The sequence below is a fragment of the Euprymna scolopes genome, chromosome 43 (genome assembly GCF_053919585.1).
Source record: "Euprymna scolopes isolate OS-2025 chromosome 43, ASM5391958v1, whole genome shotgun sequence".
In the NCBI taxonomy this organism is placed as follows: Eukaryota; Metazoa; Mollusca; class Cephalopoda; order Sepiida; family Sepiolidae; genus Euprymna; species Euprymna scolopes.
This window is the reverse complement of record NC_136524.1, coordinates 14,784,440-14,801,106: the sequence shown is the minus strand read 5'-3', so window position 1 is coordinate 14,801,106 and position 16,667 is coordinate 14,784,440. Positions and strand designations below refer to the sequence as shown.

The 16,667-nt window shown below is 40.5% G+C and overlaps 3 protein-coding genes across 3 annotated transcripts in view; 1 reads left to right on the top strand and 2 right to left on the bottom strand.

Annotated features, from left to right (window-relative positions):
• LOC145268201 (uncharacterized) overlaps nt 1-16,667 on the top strand; it is a 476,340-nt gene that overhangs the window by 91,519 nt on the left and 368,154 nt on the right. The window lies entirely within an intron of this gene.
• Nucleotides 5,254-6,591, bottom strand: LOC145268394 (uncharacterized). Its single transcript, XM_080123952.1, has one exon. The coding sequence runs from the start codon at nt 6,589-6,591 to the stop codon at nt 5,254-5,256; it is 1,338 nt and encodes a 445-aa protein (XP_079980078.1).
• LOC145268393 (uncharacterized) lies at nt 6,747-7,709 on the bottom strand. The gene has a single exon (XM_080123950.1). It carries the CDS (start codon nt 7,707-7,709, stop codon nt 6,747-6,749), a length of 963 nt encoding a protein of 320 aa, XP_079980076.1.

Here is a 16,667-nt window from a genome sequence, read left to right as displayed (position 1 = left end):
AAATGTGTTACTGCTCCCTCAAGGGAAGTAATCAATAGTGGGCCAGTTATTCCTCCTTAGTGAAGAGCTCTCCAGAAACAAAGCTAAGAATTAATTTCATACTTGGGTTTTAATTTGATACAGGGGTGTCGAATTCTCCCCCACTCTTTCCAATATATATACATATATATATATATATATATATATATATATATATATATATATATATATATATATATATATATATACACACTTCTTGTGTATTCTTCTTCTTGTCTTCTTTCTTGTGTATATTATAAAGGAGGCGCAATTTTCACCCTCTGGACAAAAATACCGTAGGTTTATACCAACAGATGGCACTTAAAAATTTATTATGTTTACGCTATTGGCAATTATCTTATTTAACTATAGAACTCCATTACAAACTGAAACAAAAATGTAATATAACAAAAAAACAAACAAAAAACAAACAAAAAAAAATACAACTAAAAACAGATGGAACAAAATCTCGCTTCTCGCAGACACGTGGGTCGTAACAAGCACAATCTACTCGCCAGAATCACCTACACACAATCTGCAGAACGCCCCCTCTCCTTTCCAGTGTTCTGCCTTTATAGCGGCCGGGAACGACATATTTGCATAATCGCACGAGAGCAGACGTTATTCAACAATAATTACATTGGGTAAACGCTAATAAAAGCTCATGGACGCCATCTTGGAACTCTCTCTTTCGCTCAGCCCAAAACAGACGTATCCGAGGTAAGCTCTCTATTTCTCATTTTGGTTACTGCTAATTCTGCTACACAGACACATTATTCCGTAACATTAATGCATAACATTTATTCTGAGGAGCGCCATCTTCATCATCGTCATAACGTACAGAGGAAGTAGCTCAAAGTTTTACTCCCTATTCGATAAGACCTCTTACGACCTCATTCTACACTGCGTGTATTTATAGTTTTTTCTACTTTCCTGGGTCTACTCCGACATTAACTAACTTGTGAATTCATACGCATCGCCTGTTGTTAACGCTTTAACCTTACACAAATAATGATTTCTCACTTTTTCCATTCCTCGCAATCTCATTGGTTGAGATCTACGTATTCGGTCATTCCGGAATGAAAGAAACATCATTAAAAAATAAACATGGCTTCATGGCGTAGAATCAATATATGTTGAATACCCCGAATTTTCCCCCACAAAATAAAAGGAAAAAAGATTCGCACTTCATGAAAATTATTACCAGTACTATTTCCGTTAATATCTTACTAACATCACTAGGAAACTTGGTTTATTGATTATTTTTCGTGTTGTTTTACCAGAAAGAAATTGGAGATTCATATTTTCTTTGCTGCTTACATTTATTTCGTTTACAGTGAAAAATAATTTTTATTTATATTTTATTTCAGTAATAAAGTTACAGTGACACATCATTATTAATTATATTTTATTTTAGTAATAATAATTACAAGACAGTAATTCGTTTTTACTAAACAGACGCTTTAGAAAAACATTTCGTCTCATTTTGTTTACTAGTAGCCGATCAGATTTTTGAGTTTACAAGTTTTTTTATATTATAAATGCTTCATGAACTTTACACGCTATTATGTCATATATTCAGATGTGGTTATTTACTTTACTTTAGTAATACTGATACCGCAATAGTATTTCGTTTTTTGGTTGTTTTTGTTTGTTTGTTTTTTTGTTATTACTATGGTCGCACACATATTTCACAAAAAAAACAAAAAAATAGGGTAAATGTGAAAATTATTTCCACCTTCGACCAATCCCTTTGGATTGTAACCCTTTAAATGTAACCCTTTTTATAGGTTTTGCCGTATGCTGAAAACAAAATCCACGTATAAAATTCCGGCATACAAGTACTTTAAAATGGCAGTCTTGCAGTTAAGTCGCGGCAAAGTTCGACAACTACCGTCAAATCACGAATATTACGAATTATTAGTTTTAAAATAACAATAAAAATTATTAAAGTTTTAAAAATAAAAAAAATATGTAATTAATATAAAAATATATTGGAAGTAAGCACTTGATTAAATAAAGTAAACGAACAAAATATACATTTTTATATATTTATAACTATTTATTTAACAGAAAAATGAAACAATTTTTAGAACAGAAAAACGAACAAAATAAAATCTGAAGTAATGAACCACATAAACAAAGTATAAATTTATACAAAATAAAACAACTTTGAAAATTAAACATTTCTTAAAAAGTGTATTGTTGTCTTATGCTTTTCATAATTCGTGGAAATGCGTGTCCTTGCTCACGCCGTCTCCACAACTCCTTTCATTAGATGGAAATGGAACAAATTTTCATATTTTTTTTATATTAATTATAGGTACTTGTACAGTTTGGTCAAGACATTAAAAATGAAAATGTTGAAAAAAGTTTAAATTGTATGCATCCGTTATAGAACGAAGTTCTCCGAAAATAATTTCACTTAATTTCATCAAGTAGTTTTTCTTTGTTTTTGTTTTTTTACAGCGAAAAAACAATTTGTTATGATATCGAGCAAAATGTTCGATTTTTAGGAAGAAAAGCTAATATTAAAGATAGGAAGGGGTGTCAGCGCTTTAACTGGAGTTATCTCTCTTTGGCATTTCTAAAATTCAAACCATTTTTTTTTTTAATCCAAGATAGCCGCCTTCAACGCGCTCTCCTAAAAACGTGTTTTTTCCCCCCGGCTATGAAAAAAAAAACTACTTGATGTAAAAAGATTTTTTTTTTTTTTTTTTTTTTTGTCGAAGAACTTCGTTTGTATAACGGATACATACTATTTAAACTTTTTTCGGTATTTTCATTTTCTGTCTGGACTAAACTGTACAAGCACCTAATTATATAATATATTTTATATTAATTACATTTTTTTTTTTTATTTTAAAACTTTAATAATTTTTATTTTTAAACTAAATTTTATTTTATTTTAAAACTAATATTCAACTGCAAGACTGCCCTTTAAAATATCGGAAGAAATGTTAATTTCAAAAAAGGTTTCTGGTGGTTGGAGTGAAAACAAAAATAACGTTTAACATTCCGGCAAACAAATACTGGCTTCCTGAGTAGAATCATTACATACATGTCAAATACCTCGAAAAGTAAATAAATAAATAAAAATTTTGATTCGCACTGTTGAGTGGTGCATTTTAGTGGAATAGAGATAAAAATGAACAGGAATTCAAAGGAGGGAAATAAACACACGTGTTGACTGATGAGAAGAACTCTTTATTAAGGGAAAGAACAAAAAAGGGGTTATGGGATATGTACAGGGAAAGGGAGGTATAAGAGTTATCGGACTTTCAACACCCCCGCTTGCTCTTAGAGTGTAACAGTGTAACACCCCCCCCCGCTTGCTCTTAGAGTGTAACACCCCCGCTTGCTCTTAGAGTGTGAGCGTTTTTTTTTTTTTTTTTTTTTTTGTGTTTATAAAAAAAGAATATGCATATATATAAGAGCATCATATCGGCAAAAAGACGAATTTAAAGTCCGAATAAAAGTGGTTTGAATTTTTCTAGTTTTGCTCGGGTTGGGGGTTTGGTCATGATGTCTGCGAGCATGTCTGTTGTGTGGCAATAGATAATTTTTATGTTGCCGTTGTTCAAAGCGTCCCTGATGAAATGATATTTTATGTCTATGTGTTTGCATCTTTGTCAGAGCACTGGTTCCCTAGAAAGTGCTATAGCGCTTTGACTGTCCTCGAATATTTTAATGGGTGTGTATTCCTTATACCAGTCCATTTCTTTTAGTAATTGTGTGAGGTACATACCTTCTTGGGTTATTTTTGCTAATGCCACATATTCGGCTTTGCATGTGGATAACGCTACCGTGGGTTGTCTTTTCGACTTCCAGGAAATGGGTGGACCGCCTTTTGTTAAGCTGAAACAGTATCCCGATATACTGTGTCTGTCGTATTGGTTTCATGCCCAATCGGCATCGCTGTACGCAAATAACTGGAGTTGATCGTTTGATTTTGTATAGCATAGTTGGTGTTGCATAGTACGTTTTATGTACCTCAGTACATGTTTGGCTGCCGTCCAGTGCTGCTCATGCGGTTTTGATAAGTGTTGGGACAACTTGCCGACGATATAGCTTATATCTGGTCTGGTACAGATCATCAGGTAGATTGTTAGAAAAGTCCAGGATCCGGTAGTTCACTGTCGTCAGGGGTTGCAAAGAATGCTCTCTGCGCCCCTAACCAATGGGGACAAGTAACAGATCAAAAGAAAAAGGAATCAAAACTCTAGCCTAGCTCGCGTAAACTTACTCAGCGAAGTGACAAGAGAAGAAGAAGAAGAAGAAGAAGAAGAATTAATGGGAATGGTTGTAGGTTGCCTTTTATAACCAATAGGAACAAGCCTCCCACCACTCCCTTAATCTATTTAGGCGGTGAGACAGATCTGCTCATGCTGGTTCATCCCCCCCCCCCGACGGACAGCGACACCTATCCGTAAGTAGCCTCCATTTTTTTTCTACACACCCCCAACAAAAGGAAAAAAAAAGAAAAAGAAAAAAAGGGGAAAAATGGGGTCCAAGGCACGATTCATTATGCAGGAAGCAGACTCGGCCTGCCTCTACGCCTTCTCTGGGGATCACACTCAGGGCAGTACCACTTTTGTTTTCTGGAGGTTCTTGGTCGATTCCCACACATCTGAAGTGGTACCACCTGTCGCATGCGTCACAGGCGATCATGGCTAGGTTCTGAGGATGATTGCAGCTAGGGCACAACCAGGTTTCAGCCTCAGCTACCAATGGCGAATCAGGCTCTTCCTCCAGAGAAGCATCAACAGGACAGCGGCGGGAGTTCAAAGAGATTTCGAGGGGATACAGGTGTTTTAGAGAATGTACTTCTACCAGACCATTAGCCCTTCTGACTCGAGCCGCTCTAACGACGTTGTCGTTGCCTTGGATGAGCTCGGTAACAGTACCTAACGCCCAAAAGGGCCTGGGCTTCAGAGGGCTTTTTATAAGAACGACATCATCCTTCCGAAGCCGATCTCCCGATTGGGGGCGAGATGGCGCAGGGGCCTTTCTTCCTAACTCCAGAAAGTATTCCTTGTACCAGAGCTCGTTGAATCTACTCAGGCATTGGTCTCTAAGCTGCAGAGTACGGATCAGCTCGGATCGGCCGAGAGGAACCGAAGGAGCCTCTTCATCCAACCTGAATAATAATCCAGGGCACTTATTAGGTCTGAGGAACATATTGGGTGTAATGGCAGTCACATCCTTGTCAGCCGACGATATGTAAGTAAGAGGTCAGTTGTTGACCGACCTCTGTATGTCGGAAATGATGGTAAGTAAAGAGAAATAGTTCAATTTTTCTCTGCCAACAACTTTATACAGGCAGTTTTTTATAGTTCGAATACACCTTTCCCATGCCCCTCCATACCAAGGGGAAAAGGGCGGAATAGTCTTCAGTTTCATGTTGCTAGGACCATATCTGTCCTGGTAATCCTTGCAGAGCACAAGCCGGTTGAAGAGTCGCCCTCCTCCCTTGAAAGTTTTAGCATTATCGCTATATAAGGCCTCAGGGACACCGTTCTGGTTTGTGAAACGGATCAGAGCTTGTAGGAAGGAGGAGACGCTCATATTTGGTACCACTTCTATGTGGACGGCCCTGATGTTCAGACAAGTAAACAATAACAGATACATTTTTATATTTCTTTTCCCATCCCACACCCACAGATGGCCGGTAAAATCGATCCCGGTGTGTTGGTATGGGGTACAGAAGTCAGTCCGATGTGAAGGCAGGTCAGCAGAAGCTTTCGGCGGTGATGGCCTAGAGTTATAACGTTTACACGTCGAACATTCAGCTAATATTAGGTTAACAGCTTGCCTTCCCTGGGGTACCCAGTAACCGCGCCGCCTTAGTTCAGCCAGGGTTGATCCGGTCCCCAGGTGGCAACACCCCTTATGGCAGTCCATGATTATGAGCCGTGTCACAGGGTGCTGTTTTGATATCAAGACGGGGTTCTTAACTTCATAATCGTAGTGTAAGGAAGAGTCGATCCTACCCTTCGAACGAATCAGCCCATCATGATCCAGGTAAAGGTTTAAGTCGTGAACCCTAGCCGGCGGGTGATCCCCGTCAGGCCTCCTTAGGTATTCAAGTTCCGCAGGGAATCCTTGCTGCTGCATAGTCCTCATTAAGTAGGTAGCTGCCCTGGATTCGCAGTCCCACTGACGGTGAAGTCTGATAGCTAAGAACTTAAAAACCAAGGATGTGACCCTCAATAAACGGGAGAAGGATGAAAAACGATCAAAGGATATGACAGAAGCACATCCCGGCTCGCGAGAGATAGAACAATTTGCCGGAGTTTGGGCTATCTGCTGACACATCCCACTTAAGCAAGGCAGATCCAGCTCCGGCCACTGAGAGATCCCACCGCCAAGCCAAGAAGGGCCTACACGCCAAAAGTCTAGGCAGGAACGAAACCTCCTTAAGGATATGCCTCTCGTTATCAAATCGGCAGGGTTTGACTCAGTGTTCACGTATTTAAAGAAGGTTTGCAATCCATAGCAAGTCTCTAACTCAGTTTTCATCATTAGCACATCCCTTAATCGATTCCTGGCGAAAATGTTGTTGGAAGCCATGGTTTGGGAGAGGAGCCAAGACAGCACAACCTGAGCGTCTGTGGCCACACACAAGTTGGTTGGTATGACCCCCTCACAGTTGTCTAAAATCGAGGGGAGACACTTGAAGGCAATAAAGACCGCCATCAGTTCCAAAACCAGCAAAGTTTTGTCCTTCATGGCCTTTGCGAACCACCCTGTACGATGTAAACAGCCATCCCATAGGCATCCTTGGAGGCGTCGCAAAAGATGTGCATCTCCCCGGGCAGCTCTGGTACTATGGTCCTTCGGTCGAAGTGTAGGTCACCCAACCTTGAAAGTTCCCCGGCAAGTTCTCTCCAGACACTCTGGATGGCAGGAGAGGCGATATCGTCCCAGCCCATACCACCTTTCCACATAGCTCTGATAAGTATACGACTCCTGATAGTGACAGGCAAATAGAGAGACAGTGGGTCAAACACCTTAGCTGTTTCCGAAAGGATGCTCCTTTTGCTTGATGCGTTTGCATCACATTCAGTATGAGGTACGAACAATTCTTCGGTAAGCGGGGAGTAGCGATACCCGAGGACCTTCTCCCACTGCTCTCCATGGGTGCTCAACATGCTGTCCTTCTCCATTCTGGCACGGAGGGTCTCGCAATTGGTATTGCAAGACTGAATGATGAAACCTCCCTCCTGTAAGCATTCCCGAACAAGGGAGTACAATGAAAACAGATCGTTCCGGTCAGCCACAGAAGCGACAAGATTGTCCACATAAAACTTTTCCGCCATCATCTGGCGGCAGGCATCCAGTGGGTATTTGGCCGCGTGCAACTTCAAGATACATCCCAATATAAACGGGCTGGAGGTAAAACCAAAACTAAGGGTGGTATACCGGAAACAACGCAGGAAACTTCCTTCCCTCAGAAAGAAGCAAAACCGGTTCTTGTCAGCCTCCGATTTAAGATGAATCGTCAGAAATGCATGACGGATGTCTGCTAACAGAATGTAATGGTTTGTTCTAAAGGCCAACAGCAGTTTTAAAATGTCCCCAGTGAGATTGACACCCGAATAAGCCGCTTCGTTTAGGGACAGTCCGCCTCCAGTCTTCAAACTGCAGTTGAAAACTGGTCTAATTTTAGTTGTCGTCGTTGGATCCATCTTAAAAACAGGTCTATGCGGTATCCAAATGTATTGATCAAACTCCTGAGGGGAAACAAAAATTTCCTCAATGATACCCTCTCTCTGCTGTTGCCTGAATACCTCCAAATATTCGGCATATCGGTTTTTCCTTGTTAAGTTCGAGGCTACTCGGTCCAGGATGCGCAATGATGCTGCGTGGTTGGAGGGCACCTTTTCTAATCTATCCTGATGCCAGGGGAGCTCCACATAGTATTTACCATCGTGTAGTTCCACAGTCTCCTCAAACCGTTGTATTAATTCCTGATCATATGCAGAGAACCCCTCTTGGTCAGGTATTCCTAAGGACTCCAGGCTCACTATCTGTTCCAGTCCTCTTTGGACAGCACTGTCAGGAAAGCAAAGGGGTCAAAGTAGGTAGGTCGAGCCTCCAACACAAAACACAGATGGGAGGCCTCGACCTGCGGAGTATGCTCCATTATAGTATTAAAGGACAGATGAGTCGTATCACGAGAGGGTATATTATCTGAAATGAAGGAGTCGAGATCTCCGAACGGGACTAATCCAGACGGGACCGAGAAGGCCCAACCTCCCAAACACGGAACCAGTTTAAAGGGGTCTAGGTGCTGAATCAGGTCCAGGCCAATCACACCCTCGATAGTTATTAAATCAGTTCCCTCCTCGAACTGGCCGGCCAGTGAGCAGCCCATGTTTCTTAGGTGCGCAATATCGATGATAAATTCCGCAACCGAATCGATAAATCGAGAGTGCCAGACACCAAAACCGGACACCCCACCATGTCTCCTGCGCCCAAGTCGGTCTCCAATACTACCTCCGTAAATTGTTGTAGACACTTCCCAAGAAAGGTAGACAGCTTAAGTTGACACTGGGCTCCAACGGGCTCATCCGGACACAGATATCCCAGAATACGAGAAGACAGATATGTCCGCCCACTGCCTGTATCCAAAAGGCAATTCACAGAAACTTCACTCGCTCCGTACGAGAAGGTAACAGACAAGATGGGTGGAAGGGAGTGAGAGTAACCGGCTGAGTCAGCGCCTATAACGTCCGCCCCAAATGATGAAGTAGCAGAAGTCCATTGATTGGGTTTCCGTGTCGCACAGCAGCCTGTAACATTTGGTGGTGGCAGCGATGAACTAGAACGCCCCTTGATTTGCATCCGCTTAATAGCTTCACCAGTGAGCCCAAATAGAGCTGATAGAGGCGGTACTCTTCTATCTGCGAGTGCCATCAATTCCCCCTTCAGGTCATCAGGGAACTTTCTGAAGAGTATTTTGCTCATGAGCCTAGCCCCGCTAGAAGTGTCCACCGAAAAATCGCAAGAAAAAAAGTTTCCCAATTCCTCAAGCATGGAAGCTGTCCTGGAGATAAAATCCCCCAATTCCGAGAGGGGAGCATTCCTTTTTGGTGAGAAGTTCAGGATGTCCTCAAAGATATGGTCCACGGTACTGTCGAGATCCAAATATTCACGCTTAAGAATAGATAAGGCTCGAGTATAATTCGAGTTAGTGCAGCTGAAATGTTTGACAAGCCGTAGGGCTTCACCAGAGAGACAACATTTCAGAAAGTTGAGTCTGTCTGCATCGCTGGCCATATCAAATACACAGTTCTCAAAACGAGTAAGAAAATTCCAAAAGCTTAGGGGATCAGCTGCCACCTCCTGCCCACTGAAGGTAGGCCCCGTGATTTGGAGCTGAGGAGGCTTGACAACGAAGGAGGCGGCAGTCCTACCCGACGCAGAAGACGCTCCAAACAACTGGGGAACAGATCCATCACTGGGACCAGGCAGAGATGATTTGCGGAAATTGTCTAGGTCCTCCACGGCATTAAGGTATTCCACCTTCTGCCTCAACCAATCGTCCTCGCTCTCATCAGGGGCCCTTCCATCCAGGCGGTCCAACTGACCCACACATACCTCCAACTCCTCGACATCAACCAGAATTTGCCCCCTAAAGGTGGAGTATGCCAAAGAGCCCATGCGTCCAGAACAGGCAGATATGCGATGCAGAATCCTGTGTGACAAATTTTCCTTTTCTGATAATATCTTATCCCTAGTGGCATCCATTGGGTCAATGGGGAGGAAAGGGTTATTGGACACTCTTTGCAGGATGTTGGAAAAAGTCCAGGATCCGGTAGTTCACTGTCGTTAGGGGTTGCAAAGAATGCTCTCAGTGCCCCTAACCAATGGGGACAAGTAACAGATCAAAAGAAAAAGGAATCAAAACTCTAGCCTTGCTCGCATAAACTTACTCAGCGAAGTGACAAGAGAAGAAGAAGAAGAAGAATTAATGGGAATGGTTGTAGGTTGCCTTTTATAACCAATAGGAACAAGCCTCCCACCACTCCCTTTGTTTATTTAGGCGGTGAGACAGATCTGCTCATGCTGGTTCATTCGTCCCCCCCCCCGACGGACAGCGACACCCATCCGTAAGTAGCCTCCATTTTTTTTCTACAAGATTAGGCTGCCGACGACTTCACGGTATTTTCTGGGGTCGATGAAGTCAGAGTCATTTTCGGTTAGATCACACTTTAGTTCACATGGAGTTGTTCTGGGTTTGCAATTGGTCATATCGAACCTTTCCAGTATTTTTGTAACGTACCGTTCCTGGCTCATCAGTATACGACTTTGAGTTATGTCGAAGTCTATTCCTAGGAAATGCCGGAGTTTTCCAAGGTCCTTCATCTGAAATTCGGACATCAACATCTGCTTGGTAGTGTTGAGCGAATCATTATTATTGGCTGCGATAATTAAATCGTTGAACCATGAGATGACAGTGATTCGTTCCTTGCTGTTGTGTCGCATGTAGATGCAATGATCCACTCTATTCTGAATGAAACCATTTTTGGTGAGGTGGTCGTGCAGGGTTTGATTCTAATTTCTGCCCGATTGTTTCAGTCCATATAGGGATTTGTTTAACATACAGACTGGTTTCTCGCTCGTTTTCCATCTCACTTCAAATTCCTCTGGTTGCTCCATGTAAATCTCATGGTCAATTGGAGCATGGAAGTACGCCGTTTTGATGTCCATTTGATGTACGATGAGATCGTATTGGATAGCTACTTGCATTAGTATGCGGATTGATGTGATGTCAGCTGTTGGGGAGAAAGTCTCTGTATAATCTACCCCCTTGGTTTGGTTGTAACCCTTTGCAACAAATCTTGCTTTGTATTTCGGGGATCCGTCAGGGTTTTCTTTAATTTTATATACCCATCTACCGCTGATTGTTGTTTTGCCTTTGGGTAGAAGTGTCAGCTTGTACACGTCGTTTTCTTTCAGGGAATTGATCTCCTCCTGCATTGCTTTGATCCAACGGTGTGCCACTGGGGAGGTCGTAACTGCTTTATAGGTGTGTGGTAAACCATGTGCGACTTTGTAGCAGTAGTTGAGATTGACAAGTGTGTGACCACTCTCGTCTTGAACTGTCGTTACATAGTCCTCTAAGTAGCTGGGAATCTTTTGTTCCCGTTCTGGGTATCTCCGTGTATAACTGCTTTCTTCTATGATATTGAGTGGTTCATTAGACTGTTCTCGGTCTTCTTTCGGTTTTAGATTTTTTTGTCAAATCTCTTTGGAGGAAGTCCTCGTCATTATTGCTTGGTGGAGAAGTTTGGTTTTGTTGTACGTCAGAGTTGTTGATGAATTTTACTTGTCTGTGTTTATACACTTTCCCACTTTCAGGGTGGTAGATTAGGTATGCTAGGCTGTTTCTGTCGTATCCGATAAATATCCCTCTCTGACATTTTGGGTCCAGTTTCCCTCTTGTGTTGGAGTAGGTGTAGCACACCGCACACCGAACCGAAGATGTGCATGGGCCCATAACCTGTTGAGTGGTGCATTTTAGTGGAATAGAGATAAAAATGAACAGGAATTCAAAGGAGGAAAATAAACGCACGTGTTGACTGATGAGAAGAACTCTTTATTAAGAGAACGAACAAAAAAGGGGTTATGGGATATGTACAGGGAAAGGGAGGTAATAGAGATACAAGAGTTATCGGACTTTCAACCCGCACTTCATTAAAATTATTACCAATACTATTTTCGTTAATATCTTACTAACATCACTAGGAAACAAATTACTTGGTTTATTGATTATTTTTCATGCTGTTTTACCAGAAAAAAATTGGAGATTCATATTTTCCTTGCTGTTTACATTTATTTCATTTACAGTGAAAAATAATTTTTATTTATATTTTATTTCAGAATAAAGTTACAGTGACACATCATTATTAATTATATTTTATTTTTGTAATAATAATTACAAGACAGTAATTCGTTTTTACTAAATAGATGCTTTAGAAAAAGATTTCGTCTCATTTTGTTTATGAGTAGCCAATTAGATTTTTTAGTTTACAAGTCTGTTTATATTATAAATGCTTCGCAAACTTTACATGGCTAAAATTAATTCACGCTATTATTTCACATATTCAGATGTGGTTATTTACTTTAAATTAACCTTTTAATTTAAGTGTAAAGTTATCGGCTGGGTTTTAGTAGTAAGACGGAAACACATACAGGATAAGAACATAAGTTTTATTAGTGGCAAAATACACATCTGTTGGAAGGCCATGTAAAGAATGTTCACAACTTAGTAATAAGGAAAACCATTATACCAGCATATATATAAAACTACATTATTTATTTAAACAAAAACAAAACAAAGCAAAATTCATACATTGCTGCAATAATTTGGTAGTCATGCAAGGACGTGTGATAGTGGCTTGTACGTGTTGACCTCTGTGGAAGAGTGAGCAAATAGAGGTTATAGTTCATATTTTACATGAGCGATATATAGCTTAAATATAACAGTCTTGGATTGTTCATACTGTATTAGCTCTACGTGTAAGCATCTTGCAGGTAACAATGTTTATACAAAAAATATGCAAACCCACCTCACATTTCTGTTTGCTGCTCTTTGAGTGCATGCTTATGAAGTGTGTGGGTTTATATGTGTGCACTGCTTGGTGTCAAGCGAAAAAGAGGGAAAAGTCAAGGGAAAACAGAAGGCTATGTTAGAGGTCACAGGAAATGCATGCGTATCAAAGTTATGTGATGTTTGCACATGCTCCACTCCATGTGCGTGCATGCACACAGCTTGTTTTGTGTCTGTGTTTTTGATCTAGACAAAGCAAATTTGTAGGTATAAACGGCTCACTATAATATCCCCTCCCCTAGATAGCTGGAAGTTAAAAGGAAAGAAAAAAAATGGAAAAGAGCAAGCAGATGTATGTGGACCAAGAGTATTGGAATGAAGAAGAAAGAGAAAAAAAATTGTGCCGAAGTCTGCATATTTGCATGGAAATATTACATGACGACCACTTCGAGTCATGCGTGTTGCAGGTGTAGATGCAGGTTCAAGGTCTTTGGAGTGTATGTCTGGTTCATTACTTGGTGTGGAAGCAGCAGGTGTAATGACGACGTCTGAATCTGGTGTGATGATCGGGTCAGAGCTTGGTATGATTATTGGTTCTGAATCTGAAAAACTGGCAAAAGGAAAATAAGAATCATACAAGCTTTCCAAGAAGGTGGGTTTAACGCAATCTATTGTGATCATGTCACGCTTATCATTGCGGTCAATGACAAAATACTTCTCAGAACGTTCTAAAACGAGATATGGTCCATCGTAGAGTGGCTGGAGAAGTTGTCATATCAAGTCAATGCGGACAAAGACGTACTTGCATGAATGGAGATCAAGTTGATAGTATGGTTTGGAAGTGGCAGAGCGCGGTGGCGTATACATCACTCGAGACATTGCGAGTTTCAAAAACCATCTCTGCTGGTGTAGCATTCAAGTCTTCTTTAATAATGGACCAGAGTCCTAGAAGAACGAGCGGTAAATGTTCACTCCAGCGATGCAGTTCAGGTTGAGCAGCTAGTGCAGCTTTTAGTCGACGATGAAAGCATTCTACCATCCTGTTAGCAGAAGGATGATAGGTAGTGGTTGAAATGTAGGAAATTTCGAAAGATTTGCAAAATTCTCGGAAGGTGTGTGACGTAAACTGAGAACTTTTGTCGGTGGTAACAGTGGTGAGTACACTAAAGTTAGAGATCCAGTTCTCTACAAATACATTGGCTATGACTTCTGTTGAAATGTCGTGCAAAGAAATGGCTGCAGGCCAACGTGTAAAACGGTCTACTATGGTGAGCATATAGCGATGACCAGCGGAAGGCGGCAGTGGACCTGCAGGTGAACATGTGAAAGACAAGCGTCAGGTACAGAGAAGTTGCCTGGAGTGGATTTGGTATGGTGATGTACTTTTGTAGTCTGGCAAGAAATACATGCCTGAGTCCATTTTGCGTATGTCAACGTTCATACTGGGCCAGAAGTAAGCTGCAATGAACTTGACCATTGTGCACTTACCGGGGTGTGTGAGATTGTGGAAATGCCAAAAAAATGCGCTTCCGACACAATCAAGGTAGGTAAGGTCGTGGATGTGCAACAGATCTATTGCACCAAATGAGCTTGTCTGAGAATGGGACTGGTGTCTTTTCTAGTGGAATTGTCAAAGTTGACATAAAATCTGTTAGTGGCGCATCACGTTCTTGCTCGGTTGTAATGTAGTCGATGTAATGGGTCATCGTGGCAAATTCCTGTGCCTGATAGTGTCAGAATTGATATCAAAAGAAGAAGCGAGCCATTCCAGAATAAGCAGGGTCTTTCAAATCGGTTAAAAGGCCAGGTGCAAAGGTTAAAGATGAATTGTGACAACTTTTTCTAACCTGGTTTTATTCCTCATTATCAAATGGAACCAGCGTACTACGATCCTGAATGGCTACTCGCTGCGTGACGGGGAGTTATAACTCCCCTGTCAGCTGTTTGCCAAAGATGACAAGGAACCTGGAACGTCTACTTTCGTCACTGCTTTTGAAGCCTGTTGGAAGCTAAATCCCAAAATTATTGAGCATGAACAATTAAAGGATCATTTGTCGTGCTGGGAGAAGTGGAAAACGTTGGCTTCAGGACTTCAGCTCCAAAAAACTATTGATGCAGCGCACATTTCTCTTATGGAGAAAGAGAAAAGGAAGTTCAGAGACATTCTGCACATAATTTTGGACAGAACTTGCTTTTTAGAAGGCATCGCGAGAATATGTCCTAGTAAAACAAAGGTTAAATTGTTATCTCACTACGACGTAGTGTAAAAGGCCTCCAGCAAAGCACGGACACTCAGCTAATATGTTCATACATGTCACCTGGAACACAGATTGAGTTTATTTCTCTTTTAGAAAAACATGTGATTAGAAAACTCGTTGTTGACATCAAGAATGCAAAGTACTTTGGTATACTTTTTGATAAGCACACCAGACGTTTCGCATGCAGATCAAATGTCAACAGTAATTAGATATGTACATATCAGCGATGGTGCAGTTGAAGTTCAGGAGTAATTCCTGGGATTTTTACATTTGAAAGATAAAACAGCTAGTGCGTTGACTTATGAGATCCTCGAGAAATTAGAAAACGAAGGACTAGATATTAAGTTATGTTGCGGTCAAGGGTACGACAATGCTGTAAGCATGGTCGGAATCCACATTGGTGTGCAAAAAAAATCAAGGACATTAATCCAAGGGCCGGTTTTATTACCTTGTTCTAATCATTCTTTGAACCTTCGTGGAAAACATTAGTTTTCTAACAACCCCTCTAACATTATGTAACATTTTTGGAAGTCTTGAGGCGTTGTACGCTTTTTTGCTCTGTCAACTCATCGCTGGGATGTGTTAGTAAAGTACACAGATCTTACAGTAAAGAAATTGTGCACAAATCGCTAGAGTGAACATGCGGATGCAGAGAAGCCGGCGATACAGAGGTTTAACCAGTCTGTGAGAGCTATTGAATCTCTGTGTGATGTCGAAGAAAGCAACGAGACAAGAGGTGCTCTACACAATCTGTTATCAGCTATATGTGACTTTTCTTTCATTGCATTCTTGTTATTCTGGAATGACGGTTTACAAGAAATAAACGTAGCTCAGAAGTACATGCAAACAACAGGTATTACTCTTGACATGATTGCTACCACAGTATGACACAAGGAAAGCAAGTCTGCCAGTCTGCCACAAGGAAAGCAAGAAAATATTCATTCTAGGACTATAATATCGAGGGTACATTCTTTTGTGAATTGTCGTGTTTTGCATTTAAATGTTCTGAAAGTGAACACTTGCTTCTAAAGATGGATGTAGCGTTTTATGTCATGTTACGATATTTAATAAAAATATTTTTTTGATTTTATTTTGTGCCCGCTTTGTAACACTCTGTTTTATCTATTTATTTTTGTTTTATATACAACTACAAACCAGAATGAAAAAATGGGAGAAACGAAAATTTCTTTTTCTTTTACACATGTCTATTTTAAATTTCATATGATGAAACAAAACTGTAAAAATAGCATAAAAGTTTTTTTATGTAGTTTTGTTACCGCAATTTTTCCGAACTTTCACGAGTGTTTCCGAGCAGATATCGGGAAGAATCGGGATATGCCGATGCAGAAACGCGATGAAGACCAAAAACTCACATAACGCAAAATAGTTAAGATATTAAGGAGAAAATTAAAACACCACTAATAAGGTTAAACTTTTATTTTAACAAGAAAACGAAAACGAAGTAAAAGAATTTAAACAAGATATGAAAATTTTTTTTGTAGATGTCTTTTTATGAAGCCTTTTAATAAAAATTATTAAAATATTTTTATTGTTATTTGAGGGTTATTGTTGTTTTTCTGGGGGGGGGCATTGTTATGAATTTTTTTCTTGTTAGTTATTAATTATTTTGCCAATGGTTAGTGGTCCTATTTATGTTTCCTATTGTTTTTTTTTTCATTATTTTTTTATGTTTTTTCTAATGTAGAGGGTGTGGTGGTTGGCAAATTTTGTTTTGCTGCAAGAGTAGACGATAATACGAAAGTAGAGAAGAGAGTGTACAGGAAGCAGAAGGAATCTGAAGGTAATATTGAGCTGCGAAAGGAATTTTG

Excerpts from the sequence above, each read along its gene's own strand:
- LOC145268394 (XM_080123952.1), bottom strand. The coding sequence starts at position 6,591 with ATGGCTTCCAACAACATTTTCGCCAGGAATCGATTAAGGGATGTGCTA.
- LOC145268393 (XM_080123950.1), bottom strand. The coding sequence starts at position 7,709 with ATGGATCCAACGACGACAACTAAAATTAGACCAGTTTTCAACTGCAGT.